Raw genomic sequence first — 19,021 nt, 5'->3', positions numbered from 1 at the left:
TAAAATGTATTGTAATTTATAATGGCAATAGCTTAAACGTTTGTAAATATCTTTTGTGAAGATTATGTTCAGTGTATTTTATTGTGACGAAAATCCAAGAACCTTGCATTTGCACCTCCACACACACAGAGCGACATACACACACACACACACACACACACACACACACACACACACACACACACACACACACACACACACACACACATATAGATGTGGTGGTGGTGGATCTGGGGGATATGGTGGTGGTGGATGTGGTGGTGGTGATGATGGTGGATGTGGTGGTGATGGGGGTGGATGCGGTGGTGTTGGTGGTGGATGTGGGGGTGGATGTGGTGGTGGTGGATGTGGTGGTGGTGGATGTGGTGGTGGTGGATGTGGTGGTGGTGGATGTGGTGGATTTGGTGATGGTGGATGTGGTGATGGTGGATGTGGTGGTGGAAATGATGGTGGGTGTGGTGGGTGTGGTGGATGTGGTGGTGGTGGATGCGGTGGTGGATGAGGTGGTGGATGTGGTGGATGGGGTGGTGGTGGATGCGGTGGTGGTGGATGTGGTGGTGGTGGATGTGGTGGTTGAGGTGGTGGTGGATGCGGTGGTGGATGTGGTGGTGGATGCGGTGGATGTGGTGGTGGACGTGGTGGTGGGTGTGGTGGTGGGTGTGGTGGTGGATGTGGTAGGTGTGGTGGATGTGGTGGTGGATGCAGTGGTGGTGCATGTGGTGGATGCGGTGGTGGTGCATGTGGTGGATGTGGCGGTGGATGTCATGGTGGATGTCGAGGTGATAGTGGATGTGGTGGTGGATGTGGTGGTGGATGTGGTGGATGTGGTGGATGCGGTGGTGGTGGTGGATGCGGTGGTGGTGAAAGTGGTGGTGGATGTGTTGGAGGATGTGGTGGAGGATGTGGTGGATGATGTGGTGGATGATGTGGTGGATGATGTGGTGGTGGTGGATGTGGTGGTGGTGGATGTGGTGGTGGTGGATGTGGTGGTGGTGGATGTGGTGGTGGTGGATGTGGTGGTGGTGGATGTGGTGGTGGTGGATGTGGTGGTGGTGGATGTGGTGGTGGTGGATGTGGTGGTGGTGGTGGATGCGGTGGTAGATGCGGTGGTACATGTGGTGGTGCATGTGGTGGTGGTGCATGTGGTGGTGGTGCATGTGGTGGTGGTGCATGTGGTGGTGCATGTGGTGGTGGTGCATGTGGTGGTGGTGGATGTGGTGGTGGTGGATGTGGTGGTGGATGCGGTGGTGCATGTGGTGGATGTGGTGGTGGTGGATGCGGTGGTGCATGTGGTGGATGTGGTGGTGGTGGATGTGGTGGTGGATGTGGCGGTGGATGTCATGGTGGATGTGGAGGTGATGGTGGAGGTGGATGTGGAGGTGGATGTGGTGGTGATGGTGGATGCGGTGTTGGTGGATGCGGTGGTGGTGGTGGATGCGGTGGTGGTGGTGGATGGGGTGGTGGTGGTGGATGGGGTGGTGGTGGATGTGGTGGTGGATGTGGTGGTGGTGGTGGATGGGGATGTGGTGGTGGATGTGGTGGTGGTGGTGGATGGGGATGTGGTGGTGGATGTGGTGGTGGATGTGGTGGTGGATGTGGTGGTGGATGTGGTGGTGGATGCGGTGGTGGATGCGGTGGTGGTGGATGTGGTGGTGGATGCGGTGGATGTGGTGGTGGACGTGGTGGTGGGTGTGGTGGTGGATGTGGTAGGTGTGGTGGATGTGGTGGTGGATGCAGTGGTGGTGCATGTGGTGGATGCGGTGGTGGTGCATGTGGTGGATGTGGCGGTGGATGTCATGGTGGATGTCGAGGTGATAGTGGATGTGGTGGTGGATGTGGTGGTGGTGGATGTGGTGGTGGTGGATGCGGTGGTGGTGGATGCGGTGGTGGTGGATGCGGTGGTGGATGCGGTGGTGGATGCGGTGGTGGATGCGGTGGTGGATGTGGTGGTGGTGGATGCGGTGGTGCATGTGGTGGATGTGGTGGTGGTGGATGTGGCGGTGGTGCATGTGGTGGATGTGGTGGTGGTGGATGTGGTGGTGGATGTGGCGTTGGATGTCATGGTGGATGTGGAGGTGATGGTGGATGTGGAGGTGGATGTGGAGGTGGATGTGGTGGTGATGGTGGATGTGGTGGTGGTGGATGCGGTGGATGTGGTGGTGGTGGATGCGGTGGATGTGGTGGATGTGGTGTGGTGGATGCGGTGGTGGTGGTGGATGCGGTGGTGGTGGTGGATGGGGTGGTGGTGGTGGATGGGGTGGTGGTGGTGGATGTAGTGGTGGTGGGTGTAGTGGATGTGGTGGTGGTGGGTGTGGTGGATGTGGTGGTGGATGTGGCGGTGGATGTGGTGGTGGTGGATGTGGTGGTGGTGGATGTGGTGGTGGTGGATGTGGCGGTGGTGGATGTGGCGGTGGTGGATGTGGTGGTGGTGGATGTGGTGGTGGATGTGGTGGTGATGGTGGATGTGGTGGTGGATGTGGTGGTGGATGCGGTGGTGGTGGATGCGGTGGTGGTGGTGGATGCGGTGGTGGTGGTGGATGGGGTGGTGGTGGTGGTGGATGTAGTGGTGGTGGGTGTGGTGGTGGGTGTGGTGGATGTAGTGGTGGTGGGTGTGGTGGATGTAGTGGTGGATGTGGTGGTGGATGTGGTGGTGGATGTGGTGGTGGATGCGGTGGTGGATGCGGTGGTGGATGCGGTGGTGGTGGATGCGGTGGATGTGGTGGTGGTGGATGTGGTGGTGGATGTGGTGGTGGGTCTGGTGGATGTGGCGGTGGATGTGGTGGTGGATGCGATGGTGGATGTGGCGGTGGAGGTGGTGGTGGATGCGGTGGTGGTGGATGTGGTGGTGGATGCGGTGGTGGATGCGGTGGTGGTGGATGCGGTGGTGGTGGATGCGGTGGTGGTGGATGCGGTGGTGGTGGATGCGGTGGTGGTGGATGCGGTGGTGGTGGATGTGGCGGTGGTGGATGTGGCGGTGGATGTCATGGTGGATGTGGAGGTGATGGTGGATGTGGAGGTGGATGTGGTGGTGGATGCGGTGGTGGTGGATGTGGTGATGGTGGATGCGGTGGATGCGGTGGTGGCGGTGGTGGATGGGGTGGTGGTGGTGGTGGTGGTGGATGTAGTGGTGGTGGGTGTGGTGGATGTGGTGGTGGATGTGGCGGTGGATGTGGCAGTGGAGGTGATGGTGGATGTGGCGGTGGAGGTGATGGTGGAGGTGGTGGTGGAGGTGATGGTGGATGTGGTGGTGGAGGTGATGGTGGAGGTGGTGGTGGAGGTGATGGTGGATGTGGTGGTGGAGGTGATGGTGGATGTGGTGGTGGAGGTGATGGTGGATGTGGTGGTGGAGGTGATGAAGGATGTGGTGGTGGATGTGGTGGTGGTGGATGCGGTGGATGTGGTGGTGGTGGATGCGGTGGATGTGGTGATGGTGGATGTGGTGGATGCGGTGGTGGATGTGGTGGTGATGGTGGATGTGGTGGTGATGGTGGATGTGGTGGTGATGGTGGATGTGGTGGTGATGGTGGATGTGGTGGTGATGGTGGATGTGGTGGTGGTGGATGTGGTGGTGGTGGATGCAACAAACACATGCACACTCAACACTGCACACTTTCAAGGCTGATGCAACGGTGTACACAATGTCACCTCTCCCACTGCACAACTGGACAGTCAGTGTACAGAACCGCCTTTAAATAAAACCCATTTGCACCTCGAAAACAAGTCCATCTCCTCCCGTTTCAGCTGGCTCTTGGAAGAGGCACAAAGGAGAGGGGATAAGGAAGGGGTAGGGCAGGAGGCTTTAGCAAGCACGGCCACACGAAAGCTAAAAGTGAAAGTTTATTTCACTGCACTTGTGACTCCTCTCCCCCATAGCCACCTAACCTTACATTTAAGACCATACAGTGGAGTAACTGTTATATTTTAATGGCATTTCCCCATGTGCGTACCGGTAACCACCGGCTCAAATTATGCCCCTCTCCAGGTGCCTGCATAACGCCCCTGGGTTAACAGAACCCCAAAAGCCTGGAGTGTAGACACAAAAAACACTCAAATAAGTTGTAAAAGAAGAGACACACGGTAAACAGCGTAAATTCGTAAAGGCGAGGACGGGGCAGTAAAGGCAGCGTAGGCAGAAAAAAAGAGAGAGATGGGGGGGGGGGGGGGGGGGGGGCAGAGTGTGAAGGGAGCATGGGGCCGAGAGAAGGAGTCGGTAAGGGAGGAGAAGGTGTTGGAAGGGAAGAAGTAACAGGGAGAGAAGAGCCGATGAAGAGGGGAGAGCATGTGTGTTAGGGGGAGTGTAAGAGGTAAAGCATGTTGGAGATACCTTGGAGGGTAGGACATTGTTAAAGGGTGTGGAAGGTGGAGGAAGCAAGCGAGTACGATGGATGGAAGGCTTGGGCTGTGTGTGAGGGGGTCGTCGAATGACAAGTCAGGGAGATGAGGCAGAGGGAGGAGATGGGAAGGGAAAGCCGGAAAGATGGGACTAAACAGGTATAAATGTGAGAGGACGAAGAGGAGTCCGACAGGTGAAGGAGCAGGGAAAGCGAGTGAAAGTGTGGAGAGCCTGCGTGAGAGGGTGTAGTGTTAGAGAGTAGGGAAGAGTAGAAGTGCAGACGTGGAGAGTTGAGGCGTGGGGGGTAGCAGTTTGTGGTACAGAGCAATTTGCGCAGTTAGTTAAGAATTAACAAGCTCTTAGCACTGCTGTGGGGGGCATGGCGGGAGCGCATTGCTCCAAATGGTGGGTTGTGACGTGGCTGTTGTTGTGCTGAAACAGTTTCACCGACCAGAGACTTGGAGACCAGAGTTCGAGCCTAGGCGTTGGCTCAACGTTAATCTCCTAAACTACTAATTTAAATACACAAATCACGGGAATCGACTAATTAAATAAAAAATAAAAAATAACAGCGATCTCGAAGTGTTGGGGTTAGGGGGAGACAAAGTAAACAAGCATTGGCCGTGAAAGAGACAGGCCTTGAAAGTGCGGCCTTGAGACTTGGTAAAAGCTTGCGAGAATGAGAACAAAACAAGGAGAGCGAGGGATAGAGAGGGGGCGGGGCGGGGAGCAGAGCCGGGGAAGTACATGCGAGTCATGGCCTGCGGCCGTGAATAAGTGACGGCTCAGGATCGGGGCCGGAGTGGTGCCGAAGGGTGTGAAGGAGGGGGGTGGGCGGGGAGCGTAGGGATGGCTCAGGCTTGGGCCGAAGTAATGACAAAGGGTGTGAAGGATGGGGGTGGGTGGGGAGCGTAGGGACGGCTCAGAGGCCTGAGGCAGAGCGCACCATATGGAGAGGGAGGGGGGTGGCAGTGGGATGGTGATTGATGGGTGGGGCAGTGCTGGGGAAGCCTTTGATGTGGCCTGGCGGCCGTGGAGAAAGTGCCCTGAAGAAATGCGACACGGCAGACAGGGGAGGGGGCGGAGCGGGGGTGTGGGAGGAGTGCGGCTGAGGGAAAAGACATGCAAGGCAGGCGGCTGGGGGCATGTGCACGCGCTTTTAATGTCAATGCGCATGCGCATTGAGCTTGAATTTCACGGGCACTGCAAGGAATCGCCACGATTCCTTGCAAGTTGGTTAAAGACTGTTTAAGCCCCAATAGTCTCGCAAGCTCGATGCGCATGCGCATCGACAGGCGAGACCTAAAAACAAAGACTGTCAACTGAATTCACAAATAATTCAGAAATGAGATGAGGATGTGGCATTTCTTAACAAGTAGACTTTTTGGGGGTAAAACAAGAATCATGATCTGGCAGAGTTAACCACCATCACTAAACATTTTCCCAATAATATTGTGCGTAGTCCTGCTTACCTTAGGAAATGTATTGGCCCCATATACCAAATTCAATCCAAAAACGTTATTACTTTAAATAAGAGGGTCATCACAACTCGACACATTTCGACGCACCAGTGAACACTCGCTTAAAAGAAACAATTTCACTACAAACCGCCTACTCTTGTGGTCTGCCCTTGTTTTTAAAACAGTTTCCTCATTTTATTTTGCAAGAACTAGTATTGCTTGTTGAATTACTGTGTAAACAACCACCATTGAGAGAAACATTTCTCGTCCTTGCCTGGACAGTGACTGTCTTGCAAAAAAGAAACATTTCAGACTCTTCAAATAGCTGACAAATGGGATTAGAGGGAGAGTAATTACCTTACTCGAATCACAGCCCTCCTTTCCTTTATGCGAAGAGCTCCTGGAAATGCCGCCCAGGTTCCAGTTAAGCCCCGAGTTTTCCACGCTAGTCCCAGAAAGCATGCTTTGGTGCTAAAGACTCTGCTGACAATGCAATCTACTGGAAATATGACCATTGGCCGAATCCTCTTTGTTGCTTAGTACGCGAGGGCTTTTGTAACTGAGCATGGCTAGGAACTGTATGATATATCGGTTTATAGGTCCTTGCTAAGAGCACATTGGCAACAATACTGTGGTAGCCTGAGAAGGTGTATGGAGAGACTTTGGTCTCCACTTTCCTTGTTCCTTTGCATCTGGTGAAGGCATTAATGCAATAGAAGCTAGTCTGTGTGCAGCTTTTTCTTGAGGAGGCACTGACTTCTTATCTGTGATTGTATCAGAAAGGTGCTAAGCTACATTTGACCTGCTGCTTGGGTATGTCACTGGTTTTAGCAAATGAGGGCCCAGTGCTTTCAGCCAATTGAATACATCTCTCCTGCCTGTCCTCTGGAAAACTGATAATCCTGTCCAAGCCTGAGCCCCTCACCTGTGCCCTCAGCAACTACTTTTGCTCTCGGTCCATATAATTATACTTCCCATCATGGCGAGAAAAAAGTCTTAACTTTCTTAAGTAGAATTTGACACTTGTCTTATTTTACATTGCCATTTAGTTGTAAGACATTGAAAATATTTCCTAATGTTTTGGAACACAAGACCAGCTGCTCCAAAGGACCTCTTAATTCATGTTGTGTAAATATACTTTATCTCTGCTTAAATAAATGCAGAAATATGCTTTTTGTGATCGATTTTGCTCCCAGTGAAGATCTGTATAGGCATTTGAAATTGATGCTAGGAATGCATTTCGTGTCAGCTGAGACTTTAGGAGCAGAGTCAGCCAATTTGCTTTCTTAGACAGCTTCTGAGATGTATTCCAGGCTTCTTCTGTAGTTCATAGACGTATATCTTTAGAAATCTGGGCAAACGTGCCTTCAGTGTCCCCTTTTATTAATTTGCTTGCCTTATTTGCAAAACCCATGGTAAAAAATGCACACGTTCTTTAACTTTTCAGTTGCATAATAAGTTGTCAAAAGAATGTAATATTCCAATGACCTACTGGCTGTTAACACCGATTCTGATTTTTTTTTTGTGCTGAAGAGTTGTATATCAAAAACATATACGGAGCACCCTGTATTCCATTGGAACTAGGGTAATTAAGGCCATATATAGAAAACAAAGTCCCAGTAGGCATCACTTTGATGTACTAAACAATTCTTTGGGCAAGGATTAAAACGTTCTTAATGCCCTGCTGTCACAATGAATGAACTACAAGACCAAAAAAGGTAATTATTTAATTAATTTAGATTATATATATATATATATATAATGTATATGTGTGTGAATATATGATATTGAGACAATTCCAAAAAGTGAATAGGTGCTACAATTGTTGGTGCAGTGCTATTGCATAATGAGTGCATACAAGGAGTCTATACCACTTTGTTTGATCTACTGTTAAATCAAGAGGCCCTTAAACATATATATTAATCATCAGTAGTCCTTCCTTTCATCCAGATCCATGGACTCATTTTATCTGAATTTCACCTGACTTTTCAGGTTTCTAACTTTGCTAGTATTTGATGACAGTTGTATTTTTTTTCCTGTGACCCAGTGTAAGCCAGATGCTTCATATTCTAAAATTTATGAATTTAACATTTCCTTTTGTGTGTGGTGTCACAATATTGCTCTTGTGTTTTTAAAACAAATACTTTGTACCTCGTAGCGCTCGCTCTCCCTCTTCGCGCACAGCTGATGACAATAGCTGTTGGCGCCATTCTTTGCTCTATCAGCCTGCCGCCGCCATCACCACCGGCGTGCACGCTGACTCCGCCCCCTTCTTAGGCCACGCCCCCCGACCCTGCTATATATACCGCAGATCTAATTGCGGCGTTCAGAAACCTGTGACCCAGTTCCTGAGGCGGAAGCCGGGAACTGGAGGTACTTTGCAAATTTTAACATTTCCTTTTGTGTGTGGTGTCACAATATTGCTCTTGTGTTTTTAAAACAAATACTTTGTACCTCGTAGCGCTCGCTCTCCCTCTTCGCGCACAGCTGATGACAATAGCTGTTGGCGCCATTCTTTGCTCTATCAGCCTGCCGCCGCCATCACCACCGGCGTGCACGCTGACTCCGCCCCCTTCTTAGGCCACACCCCCCTCTGTCTCCCATAAATGTGCCTGTACAGGACGCGCAGCGGGAGCGCCGTTTGCGCGCCGTTTGTGCGCCGAAGGCGCGCCTAAGGCAAGCCCGTCTGCGCCCGTCCGCGCACGACCGGGCACAGGGCCAGACGCTATGCCGGAACCTGCCACCACTAGGAGACTTTACACCCGGCGAGACCTCCTTAGCCTCAGACCTTCGAAAAATAACATCTGTCATGCCATATATGACCTAAACGTCCCCTTCACTAGCTGTAACATCTGCAAACCTGGAAACCTTCACCTTCCCAGGACGGCCGCTCCACTCCCTGGACTCAAACTAGCGACACTTAACTGTAGATCGCTCCCCAAGCACGCCCTCCTCATAAACCACCTAATTGATGAACACGAGTTGGATATTCTCTTCTTAACCGAAACCTGGATCACCGGTCACTCTAACTCCGACATTGTCTCAGCCCTTCCCCCGGGATATCTCATCATGTCCCAACCTCGCCCTTTAGGTCGAGGTGGTGGTATAGCCATCATCCACCGAGACCACTTCACCTGCCGATCTACTGAGATCCAGAGCAAGGAGTCGGAGAGCTGCTTGTTCACTCTGACGCTCTCGCCATCCTACTCCCTGTCAGGCCTCCTGGTCTACAGACCTCCTGGACATTTCGGCCTCTTCTCTGCCGCCTTATTAGAATCCGTTTCTTCCCTGGCCCACCTAACATCCAATTTCCTGATTACAGGCGACCTCAACATCCATTTCAACGATCCTACAGACACGGGGTCGTCTGACTTAATCAGTGAACTCGGCGCCCTCGGCCTCACCCTGATTAACTCAGGAGCCACGCATGTGAAAGGTCATCTACTCGACCCGGTATTCTCGAATATCCCCTCCCTCCAGTTCACCAACTCCCTCCCCCTCCCGTGGACGGACCATTTCTTGGTCTCGACCCATCTCCCAGGAGCCTCTAAAAAACCCCACAACCCCCCTACCTTCACCAAGGACAGATCCTGGGCCAGACTTTCGACGGACAACTGGGCATTGGCGCTTGGCGCTACTACCCCCAGTCTTGCAGCCGACCCCACTACTGGAGACATCCAGTTTAGAGACTGGATTTCCTCCTCCCTCGACAGCCTCATCCCCATCAAAAATCGGGAGGTGAAAACAAGAACCAAGGGCCATGCCCCCTGGTATAACTCTGACCTTAGAGCGCTCCGCAAAGTGTGCAAGAAGGCGGAGAGAGCATGGAGGAAAGATTGGCTCCATAGTAACAAGGACATCTATTACAACGCGGTAAGACAATACAAAATAGCTTTGAAATTAGCTAAATCAACGTTTTACGATAACAGAATAAAAACCGCGACCAACTCAGCCAAAGAATCCTATCAGATAGTTAAAGAACTACTAAATATCCCAACAGCACCCCCCCTCAGTCCCCCCCCCCCAGACAGAAGCAAGGATCTGGCCAATTACTTCGAGTCTAAAATTCTGCGGATACTGGACTCCCTTCCCACCGTCAGCCCCCCTCTCATCCTGGCTACGGCGGACGAAAACAACAGCCCACAGCTGGAGACTTTCAGGGCAGTTTCCCTCACCGAGGTGACGTCCACGCTAGAGAATATGAAAAGCGGTTCCCCCCTTGACCCAGCCCCGGCTAGATTCTTAAAAAAGGTGTCCTCCACCATAGCCCCAATCATCAAGGACCTTATCAACTCTTCCCTTGCTGGTGGAACGGTACCCTCCAACTGGAAGAACGCAGTTGTGAAGGCGTTACTGAAAAAGCCTCAACTGAACCCGGACGACATGTCCAATTACAGACCGATCTCACTGCTCCCCTGTATCAGTAAGATGGCTGAAAAACTAGTCAACTCGCAACTATCCCAATTTCTCGAGACAAACAATATCCTGCGCCAATCCCAAACTGGGTTTTGACCTGGCCATGGCACGGACACCGCACTCCTCTCCGTCATCGAGGAGGCAAGGTGTATCCTAGACTCAGGGGGATCAGTGGCAGTGATCCTCCTGGACCTTAGCGCCGCCTTTGATACGGTGGATCATCGTGTCCTTCTACACCGCCTGGCCAAGGCAGGTATTGTGGGTACGGCCCGAGCATGGATCGAATCCTTTCTTTCTCATCGATCCTTCCAGGTGTGGGACGGCAACTCCCGGTCAGAACCTCTTCCATTGAAGAATGGAGTTCCCCAGGGGTCGTCGCTCAGCCCCACCCTGTTTAATGTCTATATGGCTCCCCTGGAAGACGTAGTGGCCCCCTACGGTATAAAAATAATTAATTACGCTGACGATACCCAACTTGTTGTATCCCTGTCTCACCTGGATAACCATCCTGACAGCCTGCTGCACTGTCTCCAGGACATCCATACCTGGATGTGTGACTCGGCCTTGAAGCTGAACGGCGCAAAGACCGAGATCATGCTCCTGGGCAATAAATGGACGACCTTCCCACCCACATCTTGGCCCGACACCTTCGGCGAAATCCCCTCTCCTAGAAAGGAAATCAAGACACTAGGAGTTTGGCTGGAACCTGACCTTACCATGAAAACGCAGGCAGCCAAGACAGCAGGTGCCTGCTTCGGTCTCCTGCGGTCCGTACGCAAGATCTTACCCCTTCTTCCCATTCCATCCAGGAAATTACTTGTCCAGGGTCTGGTCTTGGCCCGGCTCGATTACAGCAATGCCATATATCTGGGGGCCCCTGAATACACCTTGGCCAAACTCCAACGTACCCAGAACGCGGCGGCCAGGCTCATTATGAACCTTCCCCCCAGAGCGTCGGCCAAGTCTGCCCTCAAAGCCCTACACTGGCTTCCAGTCCGCCAGAGAGTAGAGTTCAAGGCCCTATGTACCTCCCACAAGCTCATCAACGGAGTTGGCCCTGCCGCGCTTAAACACATGGTCACCCCCTACAAAGCCTCAAGACCCCTTCGCTCCGACGCCGAACACCTTGCTACGGTGCCTAAATTTAGGAAGGCCCGCACCGGCGGTCGCCGCTTCTCGGTCAAAGCCTCCACAGCGTGGAACTCACTCCCTCTCAGTCTTCGCCTGGAACCCTCCCACATGGTGTTCCGCAGGAAACTTAAAACCCTCCTTTTCCCTAAATAAAGCTCCCCCCCTCCCCCCTTTGTATCCTCACAGGTTGAATAGCGCGGGGATGCCTACGGGTCACCAGGCGCTTTAGAAATCGCAAAATAAATAAAATAAATAAATAAATAAAAGGTAGCAGGGATAATTTCAAGTAAAATATTTGAGGCAAAAATCTTTATTTTATTTTTAAACTTTTTGTTTGTTCAAGAAATTGTATTTCATTTCAACAAATACAAAAAAACTGCAATGAAAGTCCGAAGCTGCTTAGTGCATTAAATAATACTTTATAAATAATTATTCTTAGCAGAAATGTTTTCCAGGTGGCATTATCTTTATATTCCATTGACCTACTGGTTGTTACCACGGATCCTGATTCCATAACTCCTTAAATGAAGAAACTTGTGAATCTCTGCCCTTTTCATCTCTTGCATTACCACTTTCTGGTGTCGCTTGAAACAATGAACTGGAAGACCCGTGTTTACCTCAATGTAATGAAGTTCCTCATTTGCTTTTAAGACAAAGAATTCAGCCGATGTTCACAGATCAGATTTCACCTTTTCTAACTCAGTCTCTCTCAACCGGAAGTAGAATCATTCCCATTTACTCGTGTCAAAAAGAAAGGAGTGCAGGAAGCCGCCTCTCGGGACACTAGTCATTCTCTTTACCTTGTTGCCTGTAGTTGGGGTCTTATTGGCTGGAGCCGGTGCTGGATTTTCCAGCTGTGCTACTTTGTGTTCCGCATTATCTTGTGCAACTAATTTATTGCAAAATGCACGCATTTTAGACATTCTTAGAAGCTCTCGTGTAAACGTTTGTTAATTGGGTCTGCAAGAATCAATGCCAAAGTCACTCTATTATCCATTAAATATTAGGTTTGGTGATAATGTATGTGCAGGACGTCAGCCGTCCTCCTTTTCTTCATCCAGAAGAATGCATGCATATTATTTTGGAGAATGTATAACTCATCTTACACATTCTCTGTATAGATGGGTCTCCCAAGATCTATCCGTCAGAGGAAACCGGGCCAAAGTAGACTATGGAGAAAGTGCTTTGTGGGAGATCCTATCCTATATATGTGTCCTTTAGAAAGTAGTCATGCATGTTTGAAATTCTCAGGGCTGAGACTATGACATAATAGCATGATTATCAGATATCTGTGTTTTACACACATTACCCTGGTACAAAGAGAAGAACATATTGTTGTCCTATTTGAAAGTCACTTTTGTCTTTAAAAAAAAAAGTGCAATGTCAGTGCTACTCCACGGAATGTCCAGTGATTAATAAATGTTGGTGCAAGCAGTGCCATCTTATGTATTTCCTCTGTAGCATCTTCATCCGTGCTTCCTGTGCCAGTAGAGTCCAGATACGACTCAGGGGCAGGTCCAGCGAGGCTGAAGCCGTCTGACCTCTGTGGGAGAGGATGTAGCCTTGTCACTGAGGGCTTGCCGCTTGCATTAGGTTGGTTTACCGATGTGGCCAAACATTTCAGTCAGATATTTTCTGTGCTATCATCTTCAGTACACCCGAGATCCCAAAAGAAGCAAACCCCCAATAATGTGCTCTTGTGGTGGTCATTTCAGGAGCACAGGCTTTCTAATAGGCCTGGGTGGTAAATTTCCATTCCGCTCGTGGAATTTGGGTAAGTTCGCGTTCCACGGAGAACGCAAAATTACCCAAAATTCTGCGTTCCGCCAAATTTTTGCTTGTTCGCGTCCGCAAAATTTTTGCTTGTTCGTGTTCTCAAAATGCATGTTTGCAAGATATTCCCCCCCCCCCGAGCACGCAAATTGAGATTAGTTGTGGTATTGTACCGCGAGACACAAACCTTCTAATGCAGCGTTCTGTTTCGTAGGTTTCTGTAGGACACATTTACCTATGTGTAAATCTGACCATATTACTGTCACTTGTTTATTGCTTTTTTTCTGTTTTCTTGTGGCGAAGCCTCTCTTGACCACTCTGATGGAGCAGAACCCAGAGGAGGTGGGAGATTTGTACCTGGATGTTGCTGAGGCTTTTCTTGATGTTGGAGAATACAACTCTGCCCTGCCTCTTCTGAGTGCCCTCGTCTGCTCCGAAAGATACAATCTGGCAGTGGTCTGGCTCCGGCACGCAGGTAAGGCGCTCCTCAGTATGGGGACATGGCATGTAATTCCCTTACTTGCATAGTATATACCATGTTTTCTTCCTGTGGAGTGTGGAGGGAGGTTTCATGATTTACACATTTTAATTCAGCTGCTGTGGGAGAGACAAATTACTTTATTTGATTTAATTTAAATCATAAAAAGAGCGGCATGACCGCTAGCACACGTAAAATTCATGAGCAAGGTACAAATTAATTGATAAATTCTCATTAAAATGTATAATAAAAACATTTTAAAACAGAGTGCAATTGATTCCTTCAGCCTTGTGATAGCGAGTCATGCTATAAAAAACATAGTTCTTAGGTGGTTATACTTGAGCTGTGTCCGGCAGGGTTAGTTAAGTGATCTTTCTGAGTAGCCCTAGGGCGATTAGCGAATAAGGTGGCGATGTTCATTTAAAAGGAAATGTGTGTTTCTTAGACGGTATGTCTTTGTGTGTATATTTCCTTTAAGAGAGCTTTTAAGTTTAGCTTGGTGATCTGAGATAAAGTGCTGGTGCCATTGATGAATCCCTGTTATTTCCCCAAGGAAAAATGCATTGTGCTGTAGCCCTAGGGCGATTAGCGAATAAGGTGGCGATGTTCATTTAAAAGGAAATGTGTGTTTCTTAGACGGTATGTCTTTGTGTGTATATTTCCTTTAAGAGAGCTTTTAAGTTTAGCTTGGTGATCTGAGATAAAGTGCTGGTGCCATTGATGAATCCCTGTTATTTCCCCAAGGAAAAATGCATTGTGCTGTAGCCCTAGGGCGATTAGCGAATAAGGTGGCGATGTTCATTTAAAAGGAAATGTGTGTTTCTTAGACGGTATGTCTTTGTGTGTATATTTCCTTTAAGAGAGCTTTTAAGTTTAGCTTGGTGATCTGAGATAAAGTGCTGGTGCCATTGATGAATCCCTGTTATTTCCCCAAGGAAAAATGCATTGTGCTGTAAGCAATGAGGCTGCGGACTGATTAATTGCACTTTATCACCGTGTATGCCTTGCCAGTTCAAGTTCTCAGTCTCTCTTTTCTAGTTTGTTTGCAGCTAAGCTCAAAAACGTTATTGCTTTACATGCCAGTTGTACTGTCGACCCTCCTAAGCATTTTATTACGGCGGATCTACAAGTCCTTATTTGTTCTCATTTCATTATTGGCCGCAAGAGTTCTTTCCGTAATGTAGCTGCTATGGAAGAATCATTGTTTACAATAATATTAGCTATGTTTTCCAGTAATGTCTGTTTCTTGGTAGTTTCGGATCTTGCGTAACATGTTTGTAAAGCATCGTAAAGCACTTATCTGAAAGAGATACGTTAGTGATAGATTCCTTAACTTAGAATAATCCCAGGAGTCAGACTGGATCTGGAAAGTTTTGGCTAGCAGTACCTGCGCGTCAGTAGGTGGCGCTGTGCGGCTCCGCATCCGTCGCTGGCTTTGTATGCGCCGAGATGATGTCACAGAGACAATTTAGGTGCCACTCATGCGTACTGATGTCATTTTTTTCTTTTTCCGCGCCAAAAAGCGCAGTTCTGGTTAGAACACGTACCTTAGTCACTTTTTGACAATTTTTTTGTCGTTTTTTTGTTTCCTGTGATTTTGACTCTACTCTGGTGCCAGTAGGGATGCCTGGTTTTAAGTCTTGCGAGGCCTGCCGTCCCAATATGTCGGTGGCGGACCCCCATGACGTCGGTCTCTACTGCCTGGAGAACGATCACGACTCTCGGTCCCGTTTTTTCCCGACAGCTTTGAGGGAACTGCGCCGGAAGCTGCTTGAGGTCCCGCACTCGTCCCAGCGCCGTCCAGGGGCCGCTCCAGAGAACGCTCGCGGGGCCCCCATTATCGCTCCTCGGAATCCATGTCTTCACCCTCGGATTCGGGTAAGAGACACCACAAAAAAGAAGTCGAAGAAGCTTTGTCGCTCTCTGACGTCCCTCCGTCGGTCCCCGGATGCGGACGAGTGGGACAAGGGTTCTGCCCCTGCGGCTCCTTCGAAGCCCGGGAGTCCCACGGCCTACCCACCTTACCCGGGTCCGTCGGTGACTCCTGCACAGGTGCAAGAATTTCTTACTACCATAAACCGTCTGTTTAGGCCTCGGGCTCCCGCCGGTGCGCCCTCGGGCCCCGTAGTCACATGTCAGGATCTTGTCGGGCCGTTGGCGCCTCCGGCAGCTCCGTCTCCAGCCCCGAAGCCGCAGGATCCTGCGCCGCTGGCTCCGGCCACGGCGCCACAAGGTCCCACGCTCCCGCGCCGCAGTGAATGCCATTGGTTCCGCCCCTGCCCAGGTTCCAGGACAATTTTGTTCCTACCTGGGATCCGCATTGGGACACTACGCCAGTTCGGCCCCGTCCGGTGCCGTTCCCGATGCAGTTTGTTCCTTGCCCAGCCCCAGCCCCGCCGCTGTAGCCTGTTCCACATACGGCGGAGGTGGAGGAGGACTGGGAGGGGTCCGAGGACCCTCTTGCTCGTCAGTGTGACTCTGAGCAGGACTGGGCGGATGAGTTAAGGGACGCCGGCGGCCTTGACATCTCCTCTGACCCGGGGTTCGCCTCTCCTCTGCCTACCATGGAGGAGGGCGCTTCTTACACAGTGATGCTCCGTCGTGCAGCTGAGATCCTACACCTTGATCTCCCTACGGTAGCCCTAGAAACTAATCTCCTCACGGAGGTGCTCCAGACGTCGTCCACTTTGTCGGAGTCCCTGCTGCCATTTAATGACGTCCTCACTGACGTCTTACTGGGCACTTAGTCGCTGCCAGCCACAGGGGCCCCTGTGGATAAGAACATCGCCAGGCGTCATTGTCTGGCGCCGAGTGACCCTGCCTTTCTAGACACAATCGCAATGGACCGCACACCACTAGCCCCTCCTCCGGATCGCCCCTCGGGACTCTGGTACATGGAGTTCTTGAGTGGTTCACCCCAGTGGGTGCAAGTAGGTACTTGTTGGACTGATGATCTCTAGACCCGATACATGTCCCGGGTTTTTGAATATCGCCAGAGACATGGCTCGGGTTTCGGGATAACTTCCCTCATCAGTAGAGAAAATAGTTAGGGGTGGAAGAGAAGGCCGCTAAACAACCGTCAAAGGCCTCGATGCCCGAACCGGCACGCAGGTGCGTCGTCCAGGAGCCCGTCGGCTCAAAGCTCAAGGGAGCCAATTTGTAGACACAATCGCAATGGACCGCACACCGCTAGCCCCTCCTCCGGATCGCCCCTCGGGACTCTGGTACATGGAGTTCTTGAGTGGTTCACCCTAGTGGGTGCAAGTAGGTACTTGTTGGACTGATGATCTCTAGACCCGATACATGACCCTGCCTTTCTGACCGCTCATCTTATGCCCGAGAGCTTGATCATCCAAGCTTTGCCGTCTGAGTGCCTTTCCCACGGCTCCACCGGTTAAGGACTCTAAGAAGCTGGAGCAGTTCGGCAAGCGGTTGTTCTCTTCGGCCAGCTTAGGACTGCGGTCGGCGAACACCGCATGCCTATTGGGCTGCTATTCCCACGCAGTGTGGGATACAGTTGCACAGGTGTTGCCTCAGTGTTCTGAGGAGGTCCAAGCTGTGTTGTCCCTAGCAGTGGCTGAAGGTAAAGATGCGGCTAAGTTCGCCATTCGGTGTGGTTTGGACACCACAGACTCACTAGGTAGGGCAATTTCTACGACACTGGCGCTTCGTCGCCACGCCTGGTTGAGATCCACCGGGTTCTTGACAGATGTCCAGAGCTCACTCATGGACATGCCCTTTGATGGCACTCGCCTGTTTGGTGATAAAGCTGACAGTGCGCAGGAGCGTTTTAAGGACTCTTGGGCGACGGCCAAGTCCTTGGGTCTCTCCACCACGCACCTGGCCTCGTCTACCTTTCATTCCTTTCGTGACCATGGAAGGGGCGCCCCTGGCCACTCGTTCAGTCAGAAGCCTGCGCAGAACCAAACTCAGCATGGGCGTGGGGGTCGCCATGGCAGCACAGGGGGCCAGCGTGCGTGTCAGTCCACCTCCGCTCCCGCAGCATCCGCCTCAAAGCCTTCCTAGTCCGAGCTTTGGGGTGCTCCCCACACCTGTGGGCGGCAGGATTCAACATCACCTTCCCCACTGGCGTTCTGTCACTTCCGACAAGTGGGTGCTGCAACCCGTCCAGAGGGGTTACTCCCTCCCCTTCGAGTCTGCCCCTCCAGCCATGCCACCTCAGTTCCACTGCATGTCGGGGATCACTTCACACTTCTCCAACAGGAAGTTTTGGCACTCTTGGCCAAGGGGGCATTGAGCGCGCTCCTGGGCCAGAAGTAGGATGTGGTTGTTTTTCCCACTACTTTCTGGTCCCCAAGAAGGACAAAGGGGTCTTGCGCCCCATCTTGGACCTCAGGAATGTCAATCGCTACCTCTGGAAGGAGAGGTTCAAGATGTTGACTCTGGCTCAGGTCTTGGCTGCCCTCTACCCTGGAGACTGGATGGTAGCGTTGGACTTGCAGGACAAAAATTTTCACATCCCTGTCCTGCCGGCCCACCAGCGTTACCTGCATTTCACGGTAGGCCAGGAGCATTTTAAGTTTGCCTAACCAGTGCCCCTCGGATGTTCATGAAAGTGATGGCGGCGGTCGCAGCTCACCTGCGCTGGTCAGGGGTATCCGTCTTCCCCTACCTCGATGACTGGTTGTTGAAGGCGGGCTCGCCCCAGGCAGTCGTCTCCCACCTCCAGACTACGGCCGGCCTCCTGCATTTGCTGGGGTTCTCCATCAATGTGCCGAAGTCGCACCTGAGTCCCTCTCAGAAGCTCCCCTTCATCGGAGCGGTTCTGGATACAACGCGGTTTCGGGTTTATCCTCCCGAGCAGCGAGCCTAGGATATTCAGGCTATGATTCCGATCTTTCAGCCTCTATCCCGGGTTTCAGTCAGGATGACCCTCCGGCTCCTGGGCCTGATGGCCTCCTGCATCCTGCTAATGCCACATGCCAGGTGGCATATGCGGGCTCTTCAGTGGTACCTGAAGTTTCAGTGGGTGCAGCATCAGGGCAACCTGTCCGATCATGTCCAGATCTCTGAGGTCACTGCACGACAATTGCAGTGGTGGCTCACGAATCGCGGTTGGGTCAATGGCAGATCCCTCTCCGTTCCCCAACCGGAGCACACAGTGGTGACGGATGAGTCCCTCCTGGAATGGGGAGGCCACTTGGGAGAGGCGGAGATCAGAGGCCTGTGCTCTCCGGCAGAGTCCCGGCTCCATATCAACCTTTTGGAGCTTTGGGCGATCCGACTTGCACTGAAAGCATTCCTTCCCCCTGTCTGGGGAAGTGTGGTGCAGGTGTTCATGGACAACACCACCGTCATGTGGTATTGCAACAAACAGGGCGGGGTGGGGTCCTGGACCCTATGTCAGGAGGCTCTGCGCCTCTGGACATGGCTGGAACATCAAGGCATTACCTTGGTGGTTCAACACCT

General features: G+C 51.4%; 1 protein-coding gene across 1 annotated transcript in view; it reads left to right on the top strand.

Annotated features, from left to right (window-relative positions):
• GTF3C3 (general transcription factor IIIC subunit 3) overlaps nt 1–19,021 on the top strand; it is a 348,121-nt gene that overhangs the window by 174,086 nt on the left and 155,014 nt on the right. The window contains exon 10 of the mRNA XM_078680426.1: nt 13,417–13,588. Coding sequence (XP_078536552.1) covers nt 13,417–13,588 — 172 coding nt within the window. The remainder of the gene's footprint in view (nt 1–13,416; nt 13,589–19,021) is intronic.

Source organism: Lissotriton helveticus, chromosome 3_1 (genome assembly GCF_964261635.1).
Source record: "Lissotriton helveticus chromosome 3_1, aLisHel1.1, whole genome shotgun sequence".
NCBI lineage: Eukaryota > Metazoa > Chordata > Amphibia > Caudata > Salamandridae > Lissotriton > Lissotriton helveticus.
This window is presented reverse-complemented; position numbering and strand designations above follow the sequence as displayed.